This window comes from Lepisma saccharinum, chromosome 9 (assembly GCF_977018435.1).
Source record: "Lepisma saccharinum chromosome 9, izLepSacc3.1, whole genome shotgun sequence".
Classification (NCBI taxonomy): Eukaryota; Metazoa; Arthropoda; class Insecta; order Zygentoma; family Lepismatidae; genus Lepisma; species Lepisma saccharinum.
This window is the reverse complement of record NC_139237.1, coordinates 59,054,034-59,075,914: the sequence shown is the minus strand read 5'-3', so window position 1 is coordinate 59,075,914 and position 21,881 is coordinate 59,054,034. Positions and strand designations below refer to the sequence as shown.

Here is a 21,881-nt window from a genome sequence, read left to right as displayed (position 1 = left end):
ATAAGGTTCAGGCAAATAAATTTAAATGCAACGAAAATACGGCGATCGTATCCTAGCTGATTGGCGACCGGAACAGGTGTTTTACTCTGGTCGCATCACATCTGATTCCCGACCGGAAAGTGTTAATGCATCAACACAATAGCCACACACTTTGTTGAAGCTTTTCATGTTGTGTAATTAGAAGGTACAGAAATGCAGATGTAATTTGCAACAGGTTTTCACAGAGAATTAGGAATTTATTTTAATTCACTTTACGTTTGGATTGTGATGTGATCAGCTCCATGCTCCTGGCTGCCTTTACCCCCAACAGTTTCCTCCAGGTACTCACTTTATACGATGCTGCTTGGGTGCCAGAGCCACTTAAAGAGTTGGAAAAAATCCTGCTTCTTTCCTGCCGGGGATCGAACGTGGGTCTCTTGCATGACAGTCATACACCCTAATGGCTGAGCTACCGTGGCTCATGCTTTTCTGTAGCAGTGGTAATTAAGTTTCAAATATGTTTTGTTCTTCATCTACTTTGACTAACACGACAGAGAAATATGTCTGTCTTATCACGACCCGATGATAGATACAATTTGCTCACAACTGGACAATCGTTTTAAAGGCATGAAAGCAATTGTAGGCACATAGAGTTGAGTAATCTGCCCCAGGGCCCATATGAGTCTCTCTACACCCCTGTTAAGAGTCATGAGAAAATTTATGAATTGTGTACTCATCTTATTCATGAAACAACACCCAGGCTTCCCCGATGGTGTAGTGATATCATCGTCATTCATCAATCAAGGGATCTCAGGTTTGTTTGATACCCAGTGGAGGCACATGGCACATTTTTTTGGAACCAAATTTAAACTACAGATAAAGTCCAGATTGGCCTTCCTCTGCATACAGTGGACATACTACAACAAATCAATCAATGAAAGAACTCCAACCTTCCCGTATTTTGTCTTGATACAGTGAATGTCGTATGAGTATGAAAATGTGTACATAAAGAGGTACAAAATAGATGACTCCATCATGGAGATACCAAACAGAAAATGAGGATATGCGTAATTTACTTGATGCTGCTTGTGAATTGTAGTTATGTTTATTATCATAATAGAAATAACATTTCCATTGATTTCTGTGATATATTCTGTCTCTGTGATGGAAATAATGCTGGGACTTGTCTCCAAAATTTAGAAAACAAGCATTATTTAATTTGAGGGCACAGAATTGCAGATGAAATTTTCTACATGGCTCTTTTCATGTGTCTTTTTCTACTTTTTCAACATATGTCTTCCTCTTGAAACAGATTTTCACAGAGACTTAGAAATGCTCTTATCATGAATTTTATTTTGCTTTAAGTTTTTTATTTAATTTAAGTGTTGATTTAACACATAATTATGAACAAGTTATTACATGATTGATTTTTCAAGTTGCAGTCAAAAATTTGTTCCCCGCTATCTTCATCTGATGTTTGTGGGTGATAAGATTCATGTTTCTATAGAATTAATTTCTTGATTTAAGGTTTGCAATGTAAAGTATATTTTCTTTCATTGTCTTGATGTGTGTATTTTAAACTGATGATAAACTAAGTATGGTATACAGAAAATTAATATATTTGTATAATTTAGAAGTATCATGAAATATACATTTTTAAAATTAACGACTCTGTTCACAGGTACCTATTCCAAAATACAAGGAGGGGAAGTATTGTATTAGAGGAATATTCACCAACCAGAGAAGTTAATATAATTTCAAATGAAGGTCTCCGCAACTTCACTATCTCACAAACAAGAGCTACACTTTGCAACTCAGAAGAGTCAACAACAGTTACATCTGGAATGGAGGATAATGCAAGTAATTTGAAACCACCAATTGGACAGGGAGAATCTGATAGCTCACATACACCACAAGGTGGTTTTCATTGCAATGTATGCAACAACGTGATCGCTCATAGATCCCACTTTGTAACCCACATGCGAGTACATACTGGAGAGAAACCATACTCATGTCCAACATGTAACAAAGCATTTAAATGGAAGTCAGATCTGAAAAGACATTCAAGAATCCACACTGGACTGAAACCATATACTTGCCCTGTATGTGACAAGGAATTCAATCAACTCTCAAATTCCAAAAGACATATAGCAATGCATGCTGTGAAGCCCTATGTGTGCAGTTTATGTTCCAGAGCTTTTTCTACAGAAGATGATTTAAATAGGCATTCCCTTCTCCCACATGTATGATAAGAAAATCATGGGGATGATACAGCACAATTTAGTACAGTGTTATGCTATATGCCAGTTGTTAAATGTGCATTTAATTGAATAATCAATATGCTATATTTTCTTTTTCTTTTTTAATTTTATGCACACACATATCTTTCTAAATTCAAATGTTTTATTGTGTTTGTGATTTTTCAACTTGTAACCAGGCATATTACAATACATATACATTTAAAATACATATGTTTTTCTAATGTTCATGCACATTTACTTGAATATTTTGTAGAGTCTAAAGCATTGCTTTAATATATTTGAATAGGATGAGTAATATAATAGAAATGTACCTCGTTTTGTTCAAGGAAAGCAAAATTTTTTGTATTTTTCATTAGTCCTTTTTTTCTTTACACTTCCTGGCTCATGAATTAAAAATAAATTGAAGATATAGTATACTTCATTGTTTTTTTTTCATTGAAAACAAATTGATTGCTGTTTTCATGTATATATGTGTTTTTAATATTTCATATACTACATGTCCAGATAGTAAATGCTTGGTGGCTGTGGCCAAATCTGGAACTAATGATGGTATGAGAAATTATTTGCAAGATGTAATAATGCCACTTCACATTTACAATACGTGAGCTTCGTCACATTAATGTAGACGGGAGAGAATTTGCCACAGAAGTCTAGTTCTGAGTTGCAAACCTCAAGTCTATTTCAGCTTGTAAAAATAAGACAGTGTTTGGTTAGTTTGCAAAATTACTAACTGCTCTTAAGACACAATTTCAAGTTAGTTTGTTGGATTGATAAAGTGGTAACGGTCTGGCCCAGTTGTCTGAAGATCGCAGGTTCGAATCTCTTTTAGAGCATTTTTTTATTAAGTAGAATTTGTGTATTGTCAACATTTATAAGAAGCAAAATACAATAAATCGAATTCCTCGTCGATGCCACTTAGGATGTGCTTTTCATGTAGTTTCCCCATATATTAAATTACTTCTTACAGGAGACAATAGCATCGACAGTGAGACAGTGAAAATCTTAACCCTTTGTGGCCCAACTGTGAGGTAAAATATGAGTTGATGATTTTAAAAAAGATAGAAGAAGTCATGACAACCCATATACCCAGTGGCGTAGGAACATATCGTGAAGCCCTGGGTAAGATTAGAATGCAAGGCCCCATCCGTTTTTAAATTTGAAATCTCAATGTGAATCGATACAAAATTTTCAGAGATTCGTCAGCAAATTATCATATTTAAATAACAATAAATTATTGAAGAAAATTATATTTAATAATTTCACTCACCCTAAAAATGTCTTTCTTTGTTTTCTGGAAGCTGAAGTATGAAGCTGTAGGAAGTAAATAAGAACTGCTTATATTATCCATTGCCTTCTTGAGTTGCAAACAACTCAAGCATTTAAATGCCTCACACTGGCTTCGTGCCAGTTGGAGGTGCTTTATTATTAATGTATTAAAATCGGGAGTGCAAGGTTGAGAGAAATAAGAAAAGACAAGACAAATTGCTTTTTATTCGAGAAATGAATAAATGGGTGAAAATGTCCATGCAAGTTATCGTGAATTTTTGCGAAAAAATGTTTCACATGAGAAATATGACAATAATTTTCATTTTTCCAGACCTGGGCTTATTGGCTGCCCGCCTGTATGTTACGCCCCTGATTTGACGTATTATAACTTCTAATTAGAATTTAAAGTCAGATAAAAACAGAATGTTTAATTTTATTACATACAAAAATTAGTCTTTTCCATCTTTTTTCCCCTCACTTTATGTTATACATTTTTTGTATCAACCCCAAGAGACGCGAGGCTCATTCAGGCACGAGGCCTCAGGTGGTCGCCCACTTCATCTACTCCGTGCTACTCCCCTGCATATACCTCCTTTACAAATTCCTGGGCACTCCACTGCAAAACAACCAAGGATGATGTCATACTGCTGAGAAAAACTTTGCATTCACTGTATGAATTGTGAGCTCAGACAGAGCTCTTCTTAGGTAGACTGTTGAATCATACAGGACGTGGGACTATTCTATCTATGACGGAATTATAAATTTCCTCGTTTACAATATGTAGAGTTAACAAGAAAACATAAAATTTCATAGTTTTGACAAACACTAATTTAATTGTAATATACTCTTTGAAATACTTCCTATGAATAGTAGATAAAATAGTGCCATATGGTTTCAACACATGGGTAGCAGCATATAGGCGATGAAACAAGAAGGACGGTGTGGCCCGGTCACTATGATACCTGCTCACCACACGAAGGTTCTCTGGTTCGATCCTCCCTTATAGCACTGTATTTTTAAAGGATAGAATGCCAACTGTTGCAAGCCTGTAAAGATTTTTATTTTGAATTTCATGTCAAATGTGTTTATTTTTTAATAGAAACTGCAAATAGTTTTGAAACTGCTCAATACAAAACTACTTTAATAAAGTTGAAACCATAAAAAGAGACATGAATAAAATAAATATAGTAATAAAAAATTACAGATAGTGTGTTATTCAAATCTAGTTTTTGCATAGAATTGATGTAACTATATCATTTGCTTATGCATCATGGGTTTACTGATGTAGCTATGCTATTATATCTTGTCTCTAAATCCATAAACGGATGCAAACATTAATGTTGGATTTGTTAGTAGCCACGTGGCAAGCTGTTGCAGTTTTCCATTTCTATTTCTTCAGTTTCCAATAAAATAATAAATTATTTATGTTGCTTAATACCTTGAAAAGTTATGTAGTTTTAGCCATTGTATACATGCAGTGAGCGATGAAGATATCGACTTTGTATCACTGCCCTATCTACATACAAACGTTACTTAAAAATTGAAAGAACATCATGACCCCCCCCCCCCCCCAACAACCACATCCCTTGTTTACAAAATTACCGGGCTCCACTGCATGGAGGTTTCGTTCGTGGAACCAAGTGATTGAACCAAAGTGTGATGTCATATAGTCATATCGTGGAGGCTACACATTGACTGAGGCAAAGAAGATCACACTTCCACGAGCCTATTGCAGAGCAACAAGGAACTAGCTTCCTGGGTGTGAATTGTATCCCGGGCAAAATAGGCTTTTCTGTGCACGATCTACTTTCCTACACTTCCCTTTAATACCTAAACTTATATTTTTTGTCAAATAACATATAAAGTCGTATAATATTTTACGGCCTCCACGATGGCACAGTGGTTGCGTCGTTGCCTTGTAATCAAGGGGTCCTGAGTTTGATACCTGGTGGAGGCACATAGTGTTTCAGATTCCACTTTAAACTGTAGGTCCAGCCCCAATTAGCCTTACTGTGCATAAAGTGGACTTAAAACACCAACTCAATCAATCTTATAATATATTTTTTGCAGAAGCCTAAGTGGGCAAATAAAGTCCTTGATCAAGTCGGTATGATAACTTCCCAACATACCAATGGTCCTGAGTTCGCCTCTCATCAAAGGAAGTTTTTTTTCCTTCTTTTTTTTCTTCAGTGCAGTGCCAACTAGTGTATACCTAGTATGGAATTAATTACACATATCAGCACGACTGTTATTTTCAATAAAAATCTGACGGTTTTCATAGTAAACTTCTTAAAAAATGTGGAAACGCATGTGAACGAGACATACAGTTCTTACTTTGCGTATCACACAAGATCAAGAAACAGTGGAACTTTGATGTGGAAATTCTTAGCAACCACGTCAAAAATTCAAGCTGTTATTGAAAAAAAAAGAAGTATTGGTTGAGTTATGAATAGAATTTACACTGTATAGATTTCAATTTTTAAAAAGAAAAATATGTTAACTAAGAACATATTAGGTTGGTTATAAAAGTCGACTGAATTAGTCCAGATCTTAACATTATAATTATGTTGTAAAATCTGTAGCTATATATAAGAATCCGACTATGGGATGGCATGAGTTTGAGTCTGCCTGGGTTCAGTCTCCAGGTTCTCGGCCTGTGTATAGGACCTGTGGCAACCCACCATCGTGAGGAAATTGGGGAGTTATGAGTGTGTAGCATAATCCGGTCTCAGATATCTCTTATAAATGGCTGAGGGTTTGACGTGCTGACCCCACATCACCCCATTACTGGTTGAAGATCTCCACACCTGTAGATAGGATTGTGGGAGGAAGACTGGCAATCGGGAGATAGGTCAAGGCCCTTCGAGGGATGTTGCACCATGAGTTATTATTATTATATAAGAATAGAGAAAGTAATGTTCTGAAGACTACCAGCAGCACGTCGCTTTTTGGCCAATCCGTATCATCTCTATTTACATTTGTATCAGTTTGCTGTGTAAAAGTATAAAGTCAGAATCATCCATATTGTAGGATTCCAGAAAATGTATCTTTTAGATACAGAATAAATTACACATATTTGTAGGTCACAATGCAAACTTGTATCAACAATTTCGAAATCATCTTTAGTTTAAAATATAGAAGCATGTAATTTATAGTCACAGTGAAAATAGGTATGATCTGACAGCTCTATGTTTGATCCGCACATGTAAGAATACTTTGTTAAGAAGGAAAAATCTAAGGTGCTTTTTGAAATTAGCAAGTGAAATTATGAATTAAAAATACATGCCATATGCACTTCCCGCATTCCATGTATTTGAGAATCTGTTGTTACACAATAAAAAGAAAAATTAAAAAAAAGTTCCACTGTCTAAATGGGGATTTGAACACACACGTGTTTCACCCTCATTGGCAAATAAAGAAAAAGCACTTCTCTGACCGTGCTCGAACATGCATCCTTGAGAACATGAAGCCGTAACACAACCACTCACCTACAGCTTCTACTGGAAGATGGTTATTTCTTATCATGTAAGTTTTCCAGTTGTTTGACTACTGGCGATGCATATTTCTTCTTGCTTATTTTCTTTCAGATGTACTGTAGTTGTTTTTCTAGACCGCTACAATTTTTTATCTTCTACCACTTATGGAGATCTTTGTGGAATACATTATTGAGATGCAACTCGCAGAAAAGAGAATATCTTAGTTTCAAAAACTTGAAGTGGGAATGGTGTGTTCAGTCACATATTTGACCTTAAAATTTTTCATATTTGAAGTTTGCTTGCAAGGTCACCATCAACCTAGTATTTTCTTTCTTTCTTAACATATAGTACATTCATAATAAATAATAAAGTTTGCCTGAAGTCCAATTTTATAATATTTATTATGTATGCACATTTTTCTGTAGTAGTGGTACTTAAGTTTCAAATATATTTTGGTTTTCAACTACTTGGATTAGCACCATTTAGAGCTACATTCTCTTCCTTTTTGAACCATAATCTCTGTCTCATCAGCTGAAAAGTCATATGAATTTTATACTCATCTTATTCATGAGACAACACCTGGGCCATCCTGATGGCGTAGGAGTAACATTGTAGCCTTCCAAGTATGTGGTCTGAGGTTCGATACCTGGTGGAATCACATGGCACAGTGGTTCAGAACCCACTTTACACTGTAGGTCAAGTTCCAATTAGCTTTCTTATACATAAAGTGAACTTAAAACAACAAATAAATCAATGAAACAATTCCCACTTTTCCTTATTTTGTCTTCACACAGTGAATATCATGTGAGTGAGAACATGGTCACATAAAAAGGTACAAAATAGATGACTTCACCATGCAGATACCAAATAGAAAGTGGGGATATCTGTAAATGAATTGATGCTGCTTGTGGATTGTAGTTATGTTTATTATTGTAATGAATAATTTTACTTACCTTTTCCGTCAGGTAATGCATTTTTTTATTTATCACTTTTTGTTATTTTATTCTTCATACTGAAAGGACATATTTTCTTCATAATATTATTTCCATTAGGTTCCTGTGATTTAGTTTGCTTTGGTGATGGAAATGATACATGGACCTGTCTCCAAGATTTAGAAAACAAATTAATGCATGAACACCGTAGCCACACATTTTGCTTAAGCTTTTCCTATTCTATAATTAGAAGGTACAGAAATGTAGTTGCAATTTGCAAGATGGTTCTTATAAGTTAAGTTCATACGATTTTTTCTCTTTTTTTTCTCAACATTTGGCTTCCTCTATCAAAAGATGTCCACAGAATAATGATGCCCTTATTAAGAATTTTTTATTTAGCTCTAAATTTTTTATTTTTTTGAAGTGTTGATTTAACACATAATTATGAACACATTATTACATATTGATTTTTTTCAGTGCCAGTCTAATTGTTCCATGCTATTTTCATGAAATGTTTGTGATAAAATTAGTTTTTCTACCTATAAATCTAATTTCTTGATTTATGTTTCACAAAATGTAAGGTATATTTTCTTTCATTGTCTTGTGTGCATAATGCACAGCAATGATAAAGTAAAAATTGTAGAAAATGAGTCCATTTGTATAATTAGAACTCTCATATAATATACATTTTTAAAATTTAGATCTCTGCTTCCAGGTACTTATTCCTAAATGCCAGGAGAGGAAGTGTTGTATTAAGTGAACATTCACCAACCAGAGAAGTTGATATGATTTCAAATGAAGGTCTTCGCAACTTCACTATCTCACAAACAACAGCCATGCCTTGCAACTCAGAAGTCTCAACATTAGTTGCAACTAGAATGGAGGATAATGCAAGTAATTTGAAACCACCAATTGGAGAATCGGATACCTCACCTACCCCACAAAGTGGCTTTCATTGCAGTGTATGCAACAAGGTGATCGGTAATAGATTACACTTTGAAATCCACATACGTGGACATACTGGAGAGAAGCCATACTCTTGTCCCACATGTAACAAAGCATTTAATCAGAAGTCACATCTGAAAAGACATTCAAGAATTCACTCTGGATTGAAACCATATACTTGTACTGTATGTGACAAGCAATTTAATCAAAATTCAGCTTTGAAGAGACATGTAGCAATGCATGCTGTGAAACCTTATATGTGCAGATTATGTTCCAGGACTTTTACTACGGAAGATGATTTAAATAAACACTCACTTCTCCCACATATATGGAAATTTTAATATATCACGAAGAAGATTCAGCCTCATTTTTTACTGTGTTACACTTTATATCGATTGTTATATACACATCTAGTTTGAATATTTCTTTTTTAAATATAATTTTCCAATTTTTCATATGGAACTTTGTACCACCAGGCTTATTACAATAAGTAGACATTAAGCATACTCCTGTATTGATAAAATAATACTTTTAACTTTCAGGATCTTAAAATAAACATTATTTTTCATGATGGAAAATTAACTACAGATTTTATATGTGAGCAAAATATTGAGTAGAATAGACTTTAGTGTGAAAAATTGAATCTGCATATGATGTTATTATTTTTCTTCCATGACATTGCTTTGTAATCAAGAGTCTCAGGTTTGATACCCAGTGGAAACACATTTTACAGTGGTTAGGATTCTACAGTAAACTGTAGGTCCAGTCCCAATTAGCTCAACTGTGCATAAAGTGGACTTCAATCAATAACAACTCTTCCATAACATGCATCTCAAATATTTTGTAAATGGTTACTAACATACCTGGGATGAATTTGTATGTCAAGTGTAATACAATTGAAATGTTTCCTTTTTGTTCATGTATTGTAAAAAGATGTTGCTATCTTTTTTATTAGTTCATTTGCAGTACACTTCCTATCTTTCAATAATAATAACAAATTGAAGATATTAACATAGATATGCTTAATTTTAGTTCATTGGAACTAAATCTATTGCTGTTTTCATCTTAATGTGTATTTTTAGAATTCCATATAGATTTGTAATAAATAATAAAGTAAGTCTGAAATTCAACTGTGTAATACTTTTTACCTGTGCAAATGTTCCTGTCATAGTGGTTCTTACATTTCTGCTGAGCTTTGTTTTTTGACTACTTTGCTTCGATTATCACCATTTAATCTCTATATTGTTGTCCATGTGGAATCATTGTCTCTGTCTCATCAGATGTAGAGCCTCCCCCCCACCACCACCACCACCTTCCATTCCAAAAAATTAATTGTATATACATCTTATACATGGAAGAACTCCCATTTCCCACCATGTGGCTTCATATATTCAATATCATATGAGCATAAAGAAGGGAACATAAAGTATTTAAAGTAATGACCTTACTGTGGTTATATAGAACGGAAGGACAGGTCTAACTAACTTGATGTCTTTTGAATTTGTAGTTATGTTTATTATTGAAATGAACTGGCCTGCTTACCTTATTTTTCACGTAGTGAAATGCATTGTCATTTATCTATTTTAACATGTCAGTAGGTAAATACTTTAGAAGACTTTTCTGATAGTGTGGTTGTAACTACTTGTAATCAAACAGCCCCATGTTTGATCCAAGGTTGTGGCAAAATGCAGATATGCTTGTGCTAGACTTTAAACTCTAAGTGAACTTAAAACAAACTTAGAATTTAAGTAGGAACCCTGATTGGTCATATTGCAGTTTACTTGAGCATCTTATGCATGCACATTTGTCACCGAAGAACATGTGCTTCAAGACATAACATACATTTTTTACACTATTTAAGTTTTGCATTGGAGCTATCATGATATTCAACATGCATTGAGTTTGTTATTTTATATTTGAGACTGAGAGGAGATATTTTGTTCATAATAGATTTGTCACTGGCTTCTGCGATGTATGTGGCTGGATGGAAATGTTGTGTAGACCTGTCACGAAAATATTGAAGACAAGAAGAGAAGTCATGCAAAGAGTACTGCACCATGTCCTTGAGGAAGCTTTTCATATTGTTTAAATAGAGGGAAGGGAAAGGTACTGTCTGCAATTTGCATCATGGTTTTCTTCTGCATATAAAACTAAGAAACAAGCATATGGATATTCAAAAGAAGCTACATGTATGATAGTTGTACTTACTAGAAAATAGATTCTGTTATTTATTATGATTCCCGTCATTCGATATTTTTTTATAGCAGTGTTACTTCAGTTACTTATTTTTACTATAGTGTTTGAGAATAACGTACCTATGCAAGCGACATATCAATTCAAATTTGATATATGGATATTGCAATTGGGGTGTTACCCAAATTAATGATTACAACTATGCACAAATAACATTTGGTAGTATTATGTATTTATGTTCACATATTAAATATTTTTCTTGAGAATAATTATTTCATTTTTAATAGACTGATATGAAGGCAGCATTTTGAACGAAAAGTACAGAGTGGTAAACTATGTTTTATAACGATAATTTTTCCTATTAAATATTCCTGTTGCTCATGTGGAATATTAATGAAAAAGGGGTCTTACATGTGTGTGTGGTGTTCTCATTGTCATATCAAAAATATTTCTGTGACTGACGTATTTTTAAAAAGTTAATTGAAATTTATCTTGTGTACAGAAATTAACTATAATGCGTTGTGCAAAATGGGAATAAGATAAAAATGTGTTATTTATTTATCGATTATATCTTCTTAGCAATTAAACAGAATGTTAGTTTGGGGGGGGGGGGTATTTACTTGAACCTTGGGAATAGCTGGGGCTGCTTCTAATGGTATAAATTAGAAACACGTGGAGCGATGTTTTACGTAAGTTTTCATGTTGAGATTGCTTCCCTGAAGACAGTCGAAATTGTGTCGCCTTGTAATCAAAGGGCTCCAGGTTCAATACTCGGCGGAGCCACATAGTGGTTCAGATCCAGTCTCGATCAGCTTATCTATGGATAAAGTGGATTCAAAACTAAAACTAGGAAAGATGCCTAGTTGGGAGGATGGGATCATCCTGCTCCTCCATTCCCCACACTGGTCATCATCATTCATCATTCTTCCTCATTCTCACAATTAGCCGAAAGTGGCAAAATGAGACTATAGATAAGAGAATAACTAAATAAACCATTCAACCTCATTGCCATGATTAGCAAAAGTTACAGAAAAGCGATGCAAAAGTAGGAAAAATACATACATTTGAAAGCAATGTATATTAACTAAAGAAAATTGTCGATTCTGCAGGAAAGTCAATAACTCGTATGTACTTTTTACAATATGATAAAATATGTTGGAGAAACTGGCATGTGTACCAGTGTGTTCTAAACGTAATTTTAGAAAGTAATTGTAATTCCAGAAAGTGTACATCTATTGTTTTCGTAACAATAATTTCTTGCTGGCGAGATCCTATAAACTGATAATGATCAATGCTGTTAACGTACTGAGCCATTGATTTCTGGCACTATTGCCTTGTCAGGGTAGTGAAAAATAGATCACTCGTTTTTGCACTGCAAGTTGTGTTTTACATAGTAATTATTGATATTTTGCTGTCTCTTACACCATGGGTATCCACAGGATTTATTCTGGGGCTGGTGCAAGTGAGGCGTTTCTCCCCAAAATAGTGATGCAGTTAAAAAAATTTAAAAAAAAAAAAAGCAGCTGTTACGAGGAATATATGTGTCAGTTATCTGGATATTATAATTATTTAGATACTCATGAAATACGTTACGCAGATATCTATTATAATCTGTAATATCAAGAAAGTTATAATCTAGATTACCTGTATTTCCATGCAACTGTTTTTATGAACCTCCTGCAAAAGTAAGCCTTATTGTCGATTTTTTTATGCTATTGCGGCATTCCAAATTTACCTCAAAATGCTGAGAAAAAATGTAGCTGTAGCGAGATTTTCGCTACTTCCGACCACTGTAAATGTGAATAATCTGTCCTTAATGATTTTCTCACAGATTATAGACAGTGGTGGTAGGAGTGAGATTGGTCTGTATGACATACCACTATTTTTATCGCCAGATTTATAAATGGGTACAACGTTGACTTTCTTGAACATCTGAGGAAACATGCCTTCGGAGAAGCACATATTTAACAAGAGAGAAAGAGGATGAGCCAAGGAGTCAGCAGTGATACGAAGAAAAATTGTGGAATTCGATCTGGACCTAAAGAAAGGTGGGTGGGCAATGAGGAATGAAGAAATTTAACTTCTTGAGAAGAGGTTTTAATGGTGGAGAGAGAGTGTGTGCAGACTGCACATCGGGAGTGGGTTGGTAGTAGTATTCGAGGTGAAGTTTTCGTGAAAGAAATTGTAGAATAAGCTCCGAATTTGCCACCTTCAAGCCCCAACCTATGCATGTCTGTTCTTTGTGAGTTACCCTTAATCAATTTTAACTAATCATCATAACTCACGACCGGATCAAGAAAGTGTGGGGCGTTACCCCCACACCCCCTATACGCCTTCATGGCGTGGTACTAAGCACAGGGGAACACTTTACCTTTTTTTTACCTTTTTTAACTAATCATCAGTTCTCATTGTCATGATTCATCAAAAGTGTCAGAAAAGAAATGCTACATGAAAATACAACCATAACCCATGCTATTGGGAAACATCTGCTTTTGTTACTCTATTACAGTTCAGTGTAAAATGGCCATTACAGTGCTGTATCTGAAATTTGGAATCAATAATTAGACAAATAAATTCATTTTTCTATCTATAAAATAAATTTCTTGATTTTAGTTTCACAAAATGTAAAGTATATTTTCTTTCATTGTCTCAATGTGTATATTTTAAGCTAATGATAAATAAAACAACATTTGTAGAAAATGAATACATTTACATAATTTAGAACTCTCCTAAAATATACATTCTCTGCTTACAGGTACTTATTCCAAAATCCTAGGAGAGGAAGTGTTGTATCAGAAGGACATTCACCAACCAGAGAAGTTGATATGATTTCAAGTAAAGGTCTCAGCAACTTCACTATTTCACATATAAGAGGCAAGATTTGCAACCCAGAAGAGTTAACAACAGTTACATCTCGAATGGAGGATAATGCAAGTAATTTGAAACCACCAATTGGACAGGGAGAATCTGGTAGCTCACATGCCCCACCACGTGGCTTTCATTGCAAAATATGCAACAAGGTGTTGGCTTTTAGATCAAAATTTGAAATCCACATGCGAGTACATAGTGGAGAGAAACCATACTCATGTCCAACATGTAACAAAGCATTTAAACAGAAGGAACATCTGAAAAGACATTCAAGAATCCACTCTGGACTGAAACCGTATACTTGCCCTGTGTGTGACAAGGAATTTAGTGATCTCTCAAATTCAAAAAAACATATAGCGATGCATGCTGTGAAGCCTTATGTGTGCATTTTATGTTCCAGGGCTTTTACTACAGAAGATGATTTAAATAGGCATTCACTTCTCCCACATATATGATAATAAAATCATGGGGAAGGTTGAACCTCATTTACTATTGTGTTATGCTGTATAGCAATTGTTAAATGTGCATTTAATTGAACAAGCAGTAGCCTGTTCTTCCTTTTTCAATTTTTCCATTTTTATAAACACATATCTATCGAAATTCAAATGTTTTATTGTGTTTGTGATTTTTCAACTTGTAACTTCAACATTTACATTGAAAATACACATGCTTACCTAACATTCATGCATATTTTCTTAAATATTTTGTGAAGAGACTAAAGCATTGCTTTAATATATTTGGATAGCATGTGCAATATAATAGAAATGTACCTACTTTTGTTCAAGAAAAACAAGAATATTTTATATATTTCATTAGTCCTTGTATCTTTACCCTTCCTGGCTTATGATTTTTTTTAAAAAATGTAAATTTTGTATACAGATAAATGCTTCATTGTTTTTTCATTGCAAATAAATTGATTACTGTTTTCATGTACATTTGCATTTTAAAAAAATGTCATGTATATTCCTAATAAATAAAGTTTTTCTGAAATTCAATTCTGTAATATTTATTAGGAATGCAAATTTTTAATGTTTATTGTGCTAATGGATGCATTGGTTGGCTTACCTTATTTTTCATATAATGAAATGCATATTTTTTTTATCACTAAATTTCCAGTCTACTGTTAATCCATATACATATTACTCACGTATCAGTAGGCAAATGCATTAGCTGGATTTTCTGATATCATTCTGGTAATTCTCCATGTAATTGTAATCCATTTGCTCCAGATTTGATTCCTGGTTTTGGAACAATGCTCAGATAGTTGTATTACAATTAAAACTCTAATTCCATCATCTATTATCCTGTGTGAGTAAAAAGTGATCTTAAAACAAACTTTGGGTTTAGGTGGGAACCGTGATGGAATCTCTTCCAATTCACATGAGGATATTGCATATATATGTTCGTTGCCAAAGTATATGTGTCTCAAAGCAGAACATACACTTTTACACTATGTATATTTTGGACTTTTATCTTTAAACCATCATGTCATACTCGTACAACATGGAATGACATTAAGATTTGCCTTGTAATGAAAGGATCCCAAGTTCGATACCCAGTGGAGGCACATAGTGGTTCGTATCCCAATTTAATCTGTAGGTCCAGTACCGATGAGCCTTCCAATGGATAAAGTAGCCTTAAATAAACTCAAACAAACAGACATTAAAATTTTGTTCACACAGGAGATATATTGTGTAGAAATTTCAGCGAAAAATGCAGATTCGACCAAGAATTGAACGAGAATCTCTGGCATACTGTGCGATTGCCTCTACCAGTTGAGCTATCACCCCAGCCCGTCTTTGCCCAATTTTTTACTTGCTGCTTCACCTTTGTGGAATTGTCTCTCACAGTGCCACCTTAATGGGATCTGTTGCCTTTGAAACTACAAGTCAACATTGACTTGTCCCCCCCCCCCCCCCATCGTAGAGATGTAAATTAATATTATTTTTTATGTTATTGTCAAGTGATGCTTATGTGGGTAAAAATTGTTTGTCTATCTATAAAATTATTTTTGTGATGCATGTATTCAGGAACTGTAATCAGTAAGTTATTTAATTCTCTCCATGCATGTACTTTAGTCTGATGATAAACTATGAAGTGTACTAAATGAATGTTTTTGTTTAATTTAGAACTCTAATAAAATAATACATTTTTAAAATTAACAACTCTGTTTACAGGTACATACTACAAAATCCCAGGAGAGGAAGTAATGTACTACTAGAACGATCACCACCAAGAGAAGTTTGTTCAATATCAAATAAAGGTTTCCCCAAATTCTCCATTTCACAAACAAGAGCCAAGCTTTGCAACTCGGAAGACTCAACAATAGTTAGATGCGGAATGGAGGATAATGCAAGTAATTTGAAACCACAAATGATACGTGGAGAACCTGATAGCTTTCCTACTGCAGAACATGGTGTAGTGTATGCAACAAGGTTTAATTTGTAAATCAAAATTTGAAATCCACATGCGAGTACATACTGGAGAGAAACCATACTCATGTCCAACATGTAACAAAGCATTTAAACAGAAGGAACATCTGAAAAGACATTCAAGAATCCACTCTGGACTGAAACCGTATACTTGCCCTGTGTGTGACAAGGAATTTAGTGATCTCTCAAATTCAAAAAAACATATAGCAATGCATGCTGTGAAGCCCTATGTGTGCAGTTTATGTTCCAGGGCTTTTACTACAGAAGATGATTTAAATAGGCATTCACTTCTCCCACATATGTGATAATAAAATCATGGGGAAGGTTGAACCTCATTTATTATTGTGTTATGCTATATACCAATTGTTAAATGTGCATTTAATTGAACAAGCAGTAGCCTGTTGTTCCTTTTTCAATTTTTCCATTTTATGCACACATATCTTTCTATATTAAAATGTTTTATTGTGTTTGTGATTTTTCAACATGTAACCATGTATATTTCAATTACATATACATTGAAAATACATATGTATTTCAACCATTCATGCATATTTATTAAAATATTTTGTAAGGAGTCCAAAGCATTGTTGTTTTCATGATTTTTCAACATGTAACCATGTATATTTCAATTACACATACATTGAAAATACATATGTATTTCAACCATTCATGCATATTTACTAAAATATTTTATAAGGAGTCCAAAGCATTGCTTTAATATATTCGAATAGCATGTGCAATATAACGGTAATAGAAATGTACCTCTTTTTGTTCAAGGAAAACAAAAATATTTTATCTCTTTCATTAGTAATTTTTTCTTTACACTCCTGGCTTAAGAATTTTTAATAAATTTGCAGATATTGTGGACAAATAACAAATAAATGCTTCATTGTTTTTTCATTGCAAGTAAATTGATTCTGGTTTTCATGTATATTTGCATTTTAAAAATTTCATGTTAATTCCTAATAAATAATAAAGTTTTCTGAAGTTCAATTCTGTAATATTTATTAGAAATGCAAATTTTTAATATTTATTATGATAATGGATGCATTGGTTGGCTTACCTTATTTATCATGTAATGAAATTCATATTTTATTTTTCACTAAATTTGCAGTCTACTGTTAATCCATATACATATTAGTCATGTGTCAGTAGGCAAATGCATTAGCAGGATTTTCTGATGTCATGCTGGTAATTCTCAATGTAATTGTAATCAATTGGCTCCAGGTTTGATTCCTGGTTTTGGAACAATGCTCAGATAGTTGTATTACAATTAAAACTCTACTTCCGTCATCTATTATCCTGTGTGAATAGAAAGTGATCTTAAATCAAGTTTTGGCTTTAGGTGGGAACCGTGATAGAATCCCTTCCACTTCACATGAGGATATTGCACATATATGTGCCTCAAATCATAACACATGCTTTTATACTATTTATAATTTCGGCATTTATCTTGGAGCCACCACGCCATACAACATGCGATGGCATTAAGATTTGCCTTGTAATAAAGGGGTCAAAGGTTCAATACCCAGTGGAGGCACATTGGTTAGTATCCCACTTTAAACTGTAGGTCCAGTACTGATTAGCCTTTCTCTGCATAAAGTGTGCTTAAAAATAAACTCAATCAAACAGACATTAAGATGTGTAGAAATTTCACCAAAAATTCAGATTCGAACAAGACTTGAACCCAAATCTCTGGCATACTGTGCCATTGCCTCTGCCAACTAAGCTACCGAGCCACCCCTGGTTTTGTCCAATTTTTCACTGTCACTTTTTTACCTTTGTGGAAATTTCTCTGCCAATGCCACTGTCACGTGATATGTTGCCTTTGAAACGCTGTATGAAAGTCGACGTTTCCTTGTTTCTCCCATCGTACTGATGTGAATTAAGATTTGGCACATGCAGAATTTGTACTATATAGGAATTTCTTCTGACAAGAGACAATTCCGCATAGGACAGCACCAGTAAAAAAATATAGGGCGAAACCATGGCTGGCTCTGTTGCTCTGTTGGTAGAGAGATGACAGTATACCTGAGACACAGGTTCGAATCCTGGTAAAGCTTGCATTTTTTGCTGAAATTTCTTCATTTGATTGATTTGCTTTATTTTACTTCGCTTCTTGTGCCACTTTTGGTTAATTTGCGAAGATGTGGATAAGTGATGATATGATGAAATTGATGAATGGACACTCACAAACATCCATGCCCAGGCCGGTATTCGAACCCAGGACCCTAGGCATCGTAGCATGAGGTGCTAACCACTCTGCCATGAGGCTGGCAAAATTTCTTCATAAACACACAATGAGTTTGTTATTTTGTACTTTAGGGTGAAAGGACATATTTTCTTCATAAAAGCATTTTCACTGGTTCATGTGATGTGTGCTGGCTTAGGGATGGAATGTTGTATTGACCTGTCTCCAAAATTTAGAAGACAAGAAGAGAATTCATGGAAGTCATATGCAAATAGTACTTCATCATTTAGTTGCAGAAGCTTTTATATTGTTTATTGGGGTGTATGGGATGGCCCTTTAAGATGACACCCAAATGTCAATGTCACTTGCATGTAGTACACTCTGCACTGCATTTGGCATTCTAGCAAGGCTCTGGCATCTTGACCCATGGCCAGTATTATCCTCTATGTAACTGTGTTCTGTGTTGCCCCTATGGGTTTGTGGTTGTTCCCTCATCTCTTTCATTTTATCATCTTAAATTATATTTTTTTCAACTATCTCTCGTAGCTGAAAGTAACAAAGAGAATCTTCATCAGACCACTGAACCACAGTTGCCTAGTGACGGAACCATCTCTTCATCAACTACAAGTTCAGTTGTTGCACTTGATAGCCATGCCGTTGTTACAAGTCACATGCATCACGGCAGTTGGACATATTGGGTACAAAATTTTATGTTTAGTTTTCCTTGAATGCCCCGACACATTGAAGAGATGTTCACCATCCAGAGGGTGACTTCCATGAAATCAGATGTCAACCTCATCCTCTGGAAGACATGTGAGAGTGAGGGCTTGGGTGAGAGCCCTGCGTGAGTGATGGCAAGACTGGGCTATGAGGGTGGGATCGAGTCATGAGAAAGAACCCTTGAAGGTGAGGTTGAGGGTACATGAGGGTGTGGAAAGATTGGGTCATAAGGTTGAGGGTGAAAAAGGTTGATTTAAAAGGATCACCTTTGATTATTCTGGTCAACATTTTGAGAAAAAAGTTCGGATGTTTTCAAATGAATAGATGTTCTGGAAGTATTTTCAATGTTGATCACAGAAATAACATCAATTTTTCCCCATCATTTTTCACAATTTCACAATCAAAATTCTCATATTTGCCATTCCATTATAGCCATTACAGAACGAAACAAAAGAAAATTTATACAAGGGAAATTTCAGATGTTTACAAACCAAAAGGTGATTCTGGAAGTACGTATTTTAAATTCTGATCATGGAAATGACATCAATTTCTTCCCATCACGTCAGGATTTTCCTCCACGTCACTAAGTTCAATCAACCCGCCATATTATGACATTGAGTATTGGACATTTTGTGAGAGAAATTTTCACGAGGGATTTCAAAAATAAAACAATGTAATCCAATTTTCATGTCAATGTGGCATGTGAAGATGGAAGGTGGATTAAATACATACAATTATACATGCATTTTTTGTTCAAAATTGGAAGATTTGTATTGTAGAAAATCAATATTTTACCACCATCTAAACAGAGCCATCTATTGGGAAATAATGGAACTACACTTTATTGTAAAATTAAGGCAGTTAATATGCTGCTGTTTTCTGAAAAAAATCAGATGTGATGGATAAAACAGATTTAATTTTTTAAATCAGGATGCTGAAATTATTCAGAGACAACAGTCATCTGAGAGACACGGAAACCCATGTTGACCAATGTTATCACTAGACTTCGGATTTTATGTTTTTAACCTATTTTTTTCCTTTACAGGTATGTAAGAAATAATAAGTTATGATGTCGGCATTTTGTTAAAAATGCAACAACTGATGATGATGTTTTATAGTGCCTAAAAAACTCTTTCGCTTGTTAGAACCTATTTTTAGTTTATGTACCTAAATCAAGTCTTTTTTAGGTTTTTATATATTTTTAAAGGTTTTTACAGAATTTTTATGTCACACAGAGGCATTTGCTTCATTTTTCTCATGAAAAAATTCAATGACGAATGTGTGTTAAACATACTCTCTGTCGATTTCCCTTCCTCCAAGTCCATGGTGATTTTTCAAAGCTCTAAACAAAGCAAAATGTCTGGTGCCACTGTTACCTGTACAATACAAAGTGGTCATCTGTGTGGTCTTGCTCACTTTCACGTCACTTTGGTGCATTTCAGCATTGAAGTTTGCACCACTGACTATGTTTGTGTTGAAAGATTATTTTCAGCATATAAGATGATCCTCACAGACAAAATTGCGGAGTTTGACTGTGGAAACATGAAAAAAGATTGTTGCCTAACTATACAGCGAAGAGTGGATTTTAATAGCAAATTTCCAATGGTATGTTCTGCCATCACCATAGGGTCAGGCAACGCACATAACGTTATGCCAGATAGTGCATATTTCAGGATATAGCTCACCCATTTTTATTGGATTGGATTGATTGGATAGATTTGGTGTTATAAGTCCACTTTATGCACAGTAAGGCTAATTGGGACTGGACCTACAGTTTAAAGTTTGATCCGAACCACTATGTGCCTCCACCGGGAATCGAACCCGGGACCCCTTGATTACAAGGCAATGACGCTACCACTGTGCCATCTGGGAGGCCCCATTTTTATTGCAGGTGACTATACCTAATCAGCATTTTTCAGAAATTTTGAACTATTTTAAGTTTTTTTGAACCTACTTCAGGATTTTTTGAGTCTATCTTACAATTTTTAGGACCTATTTTAGGATTTTTAGAGCCTATTTTAGGAACCTAAAAGCACACCTTTTAGAACCTAAAATTCCAAGATCTAGTTATCACTTATCCTCATCATTGCAATTCATCAAAAGTGTCAGAAAAGTGATGCTGAATAACAAAAGTAAAAATACAAACGTGTTCCATCTTATTGTCAAGTGATGGGTGAAATTTGTTTATCTATCTACAAAATTGATTTTTTATTAGTGTATTTGGAAATTATAATGAATATTTTATTTTCTATATGCATGTATTTTATTCTGATGATAAACTAAGAATTAAAGTAAATTGACATTTTACATAATTTAGGACTATAATAAAATAATACATTTTAAAAATTAACATTTCTCCTTACAGGTCCTTACTCCAAAATGCTAGGAGAGGAACTAGCGTATTACAAGAACGATCACCAACTAGAGAAGTTTGTTCAATTTCTAATAAAGGTTTCCACAAATTCTCCATCTCACAAACAAGAACCACAATTTGCAACTCGGAAGAGTCAAGATTAGTTACATCTCGAATGGAGGATAATGCAAGTAATTTGACACCACCAATTGGACAGGAAGAATCTGGTAGCTCATCTACTCCACTAGATGGCTTTCATTGCAAT

At 34.4% G+C, this 21,881-nt stretch overlaps 1 protein-coding gene across 2 annotated transcripts in view; it reads left to right on the top strand.

Annotated features, from left to right (window-relative positions):
- The window catches only part of LOC145992069 (uncharacterized), a 343,509-nt gene that overhangs the window by 302,535 nt on the left and 19,093 nt on the right, over positions 1-21,881 (top strand). Inside the window, exon 4 of one of the 2 annotated variants that reach the window (XM_083128242.1) lies at positions 1,661-2,363. The exons of the other annotated variant lie outside the window; for it this stretch is intronic. Within the exon in view, the coding sequence (XP_082984368.1) occupies positions 1,661-2,228 (568 nt within the window). The 3' untranslated portion in view covers positions 2,229-2,363. Of the gene's footprint in view, positions 1-1,660; positions 2,364-21,881 lie in introns of those variants that run through there. 2 annotated transcript variants of the gene reach the window in all.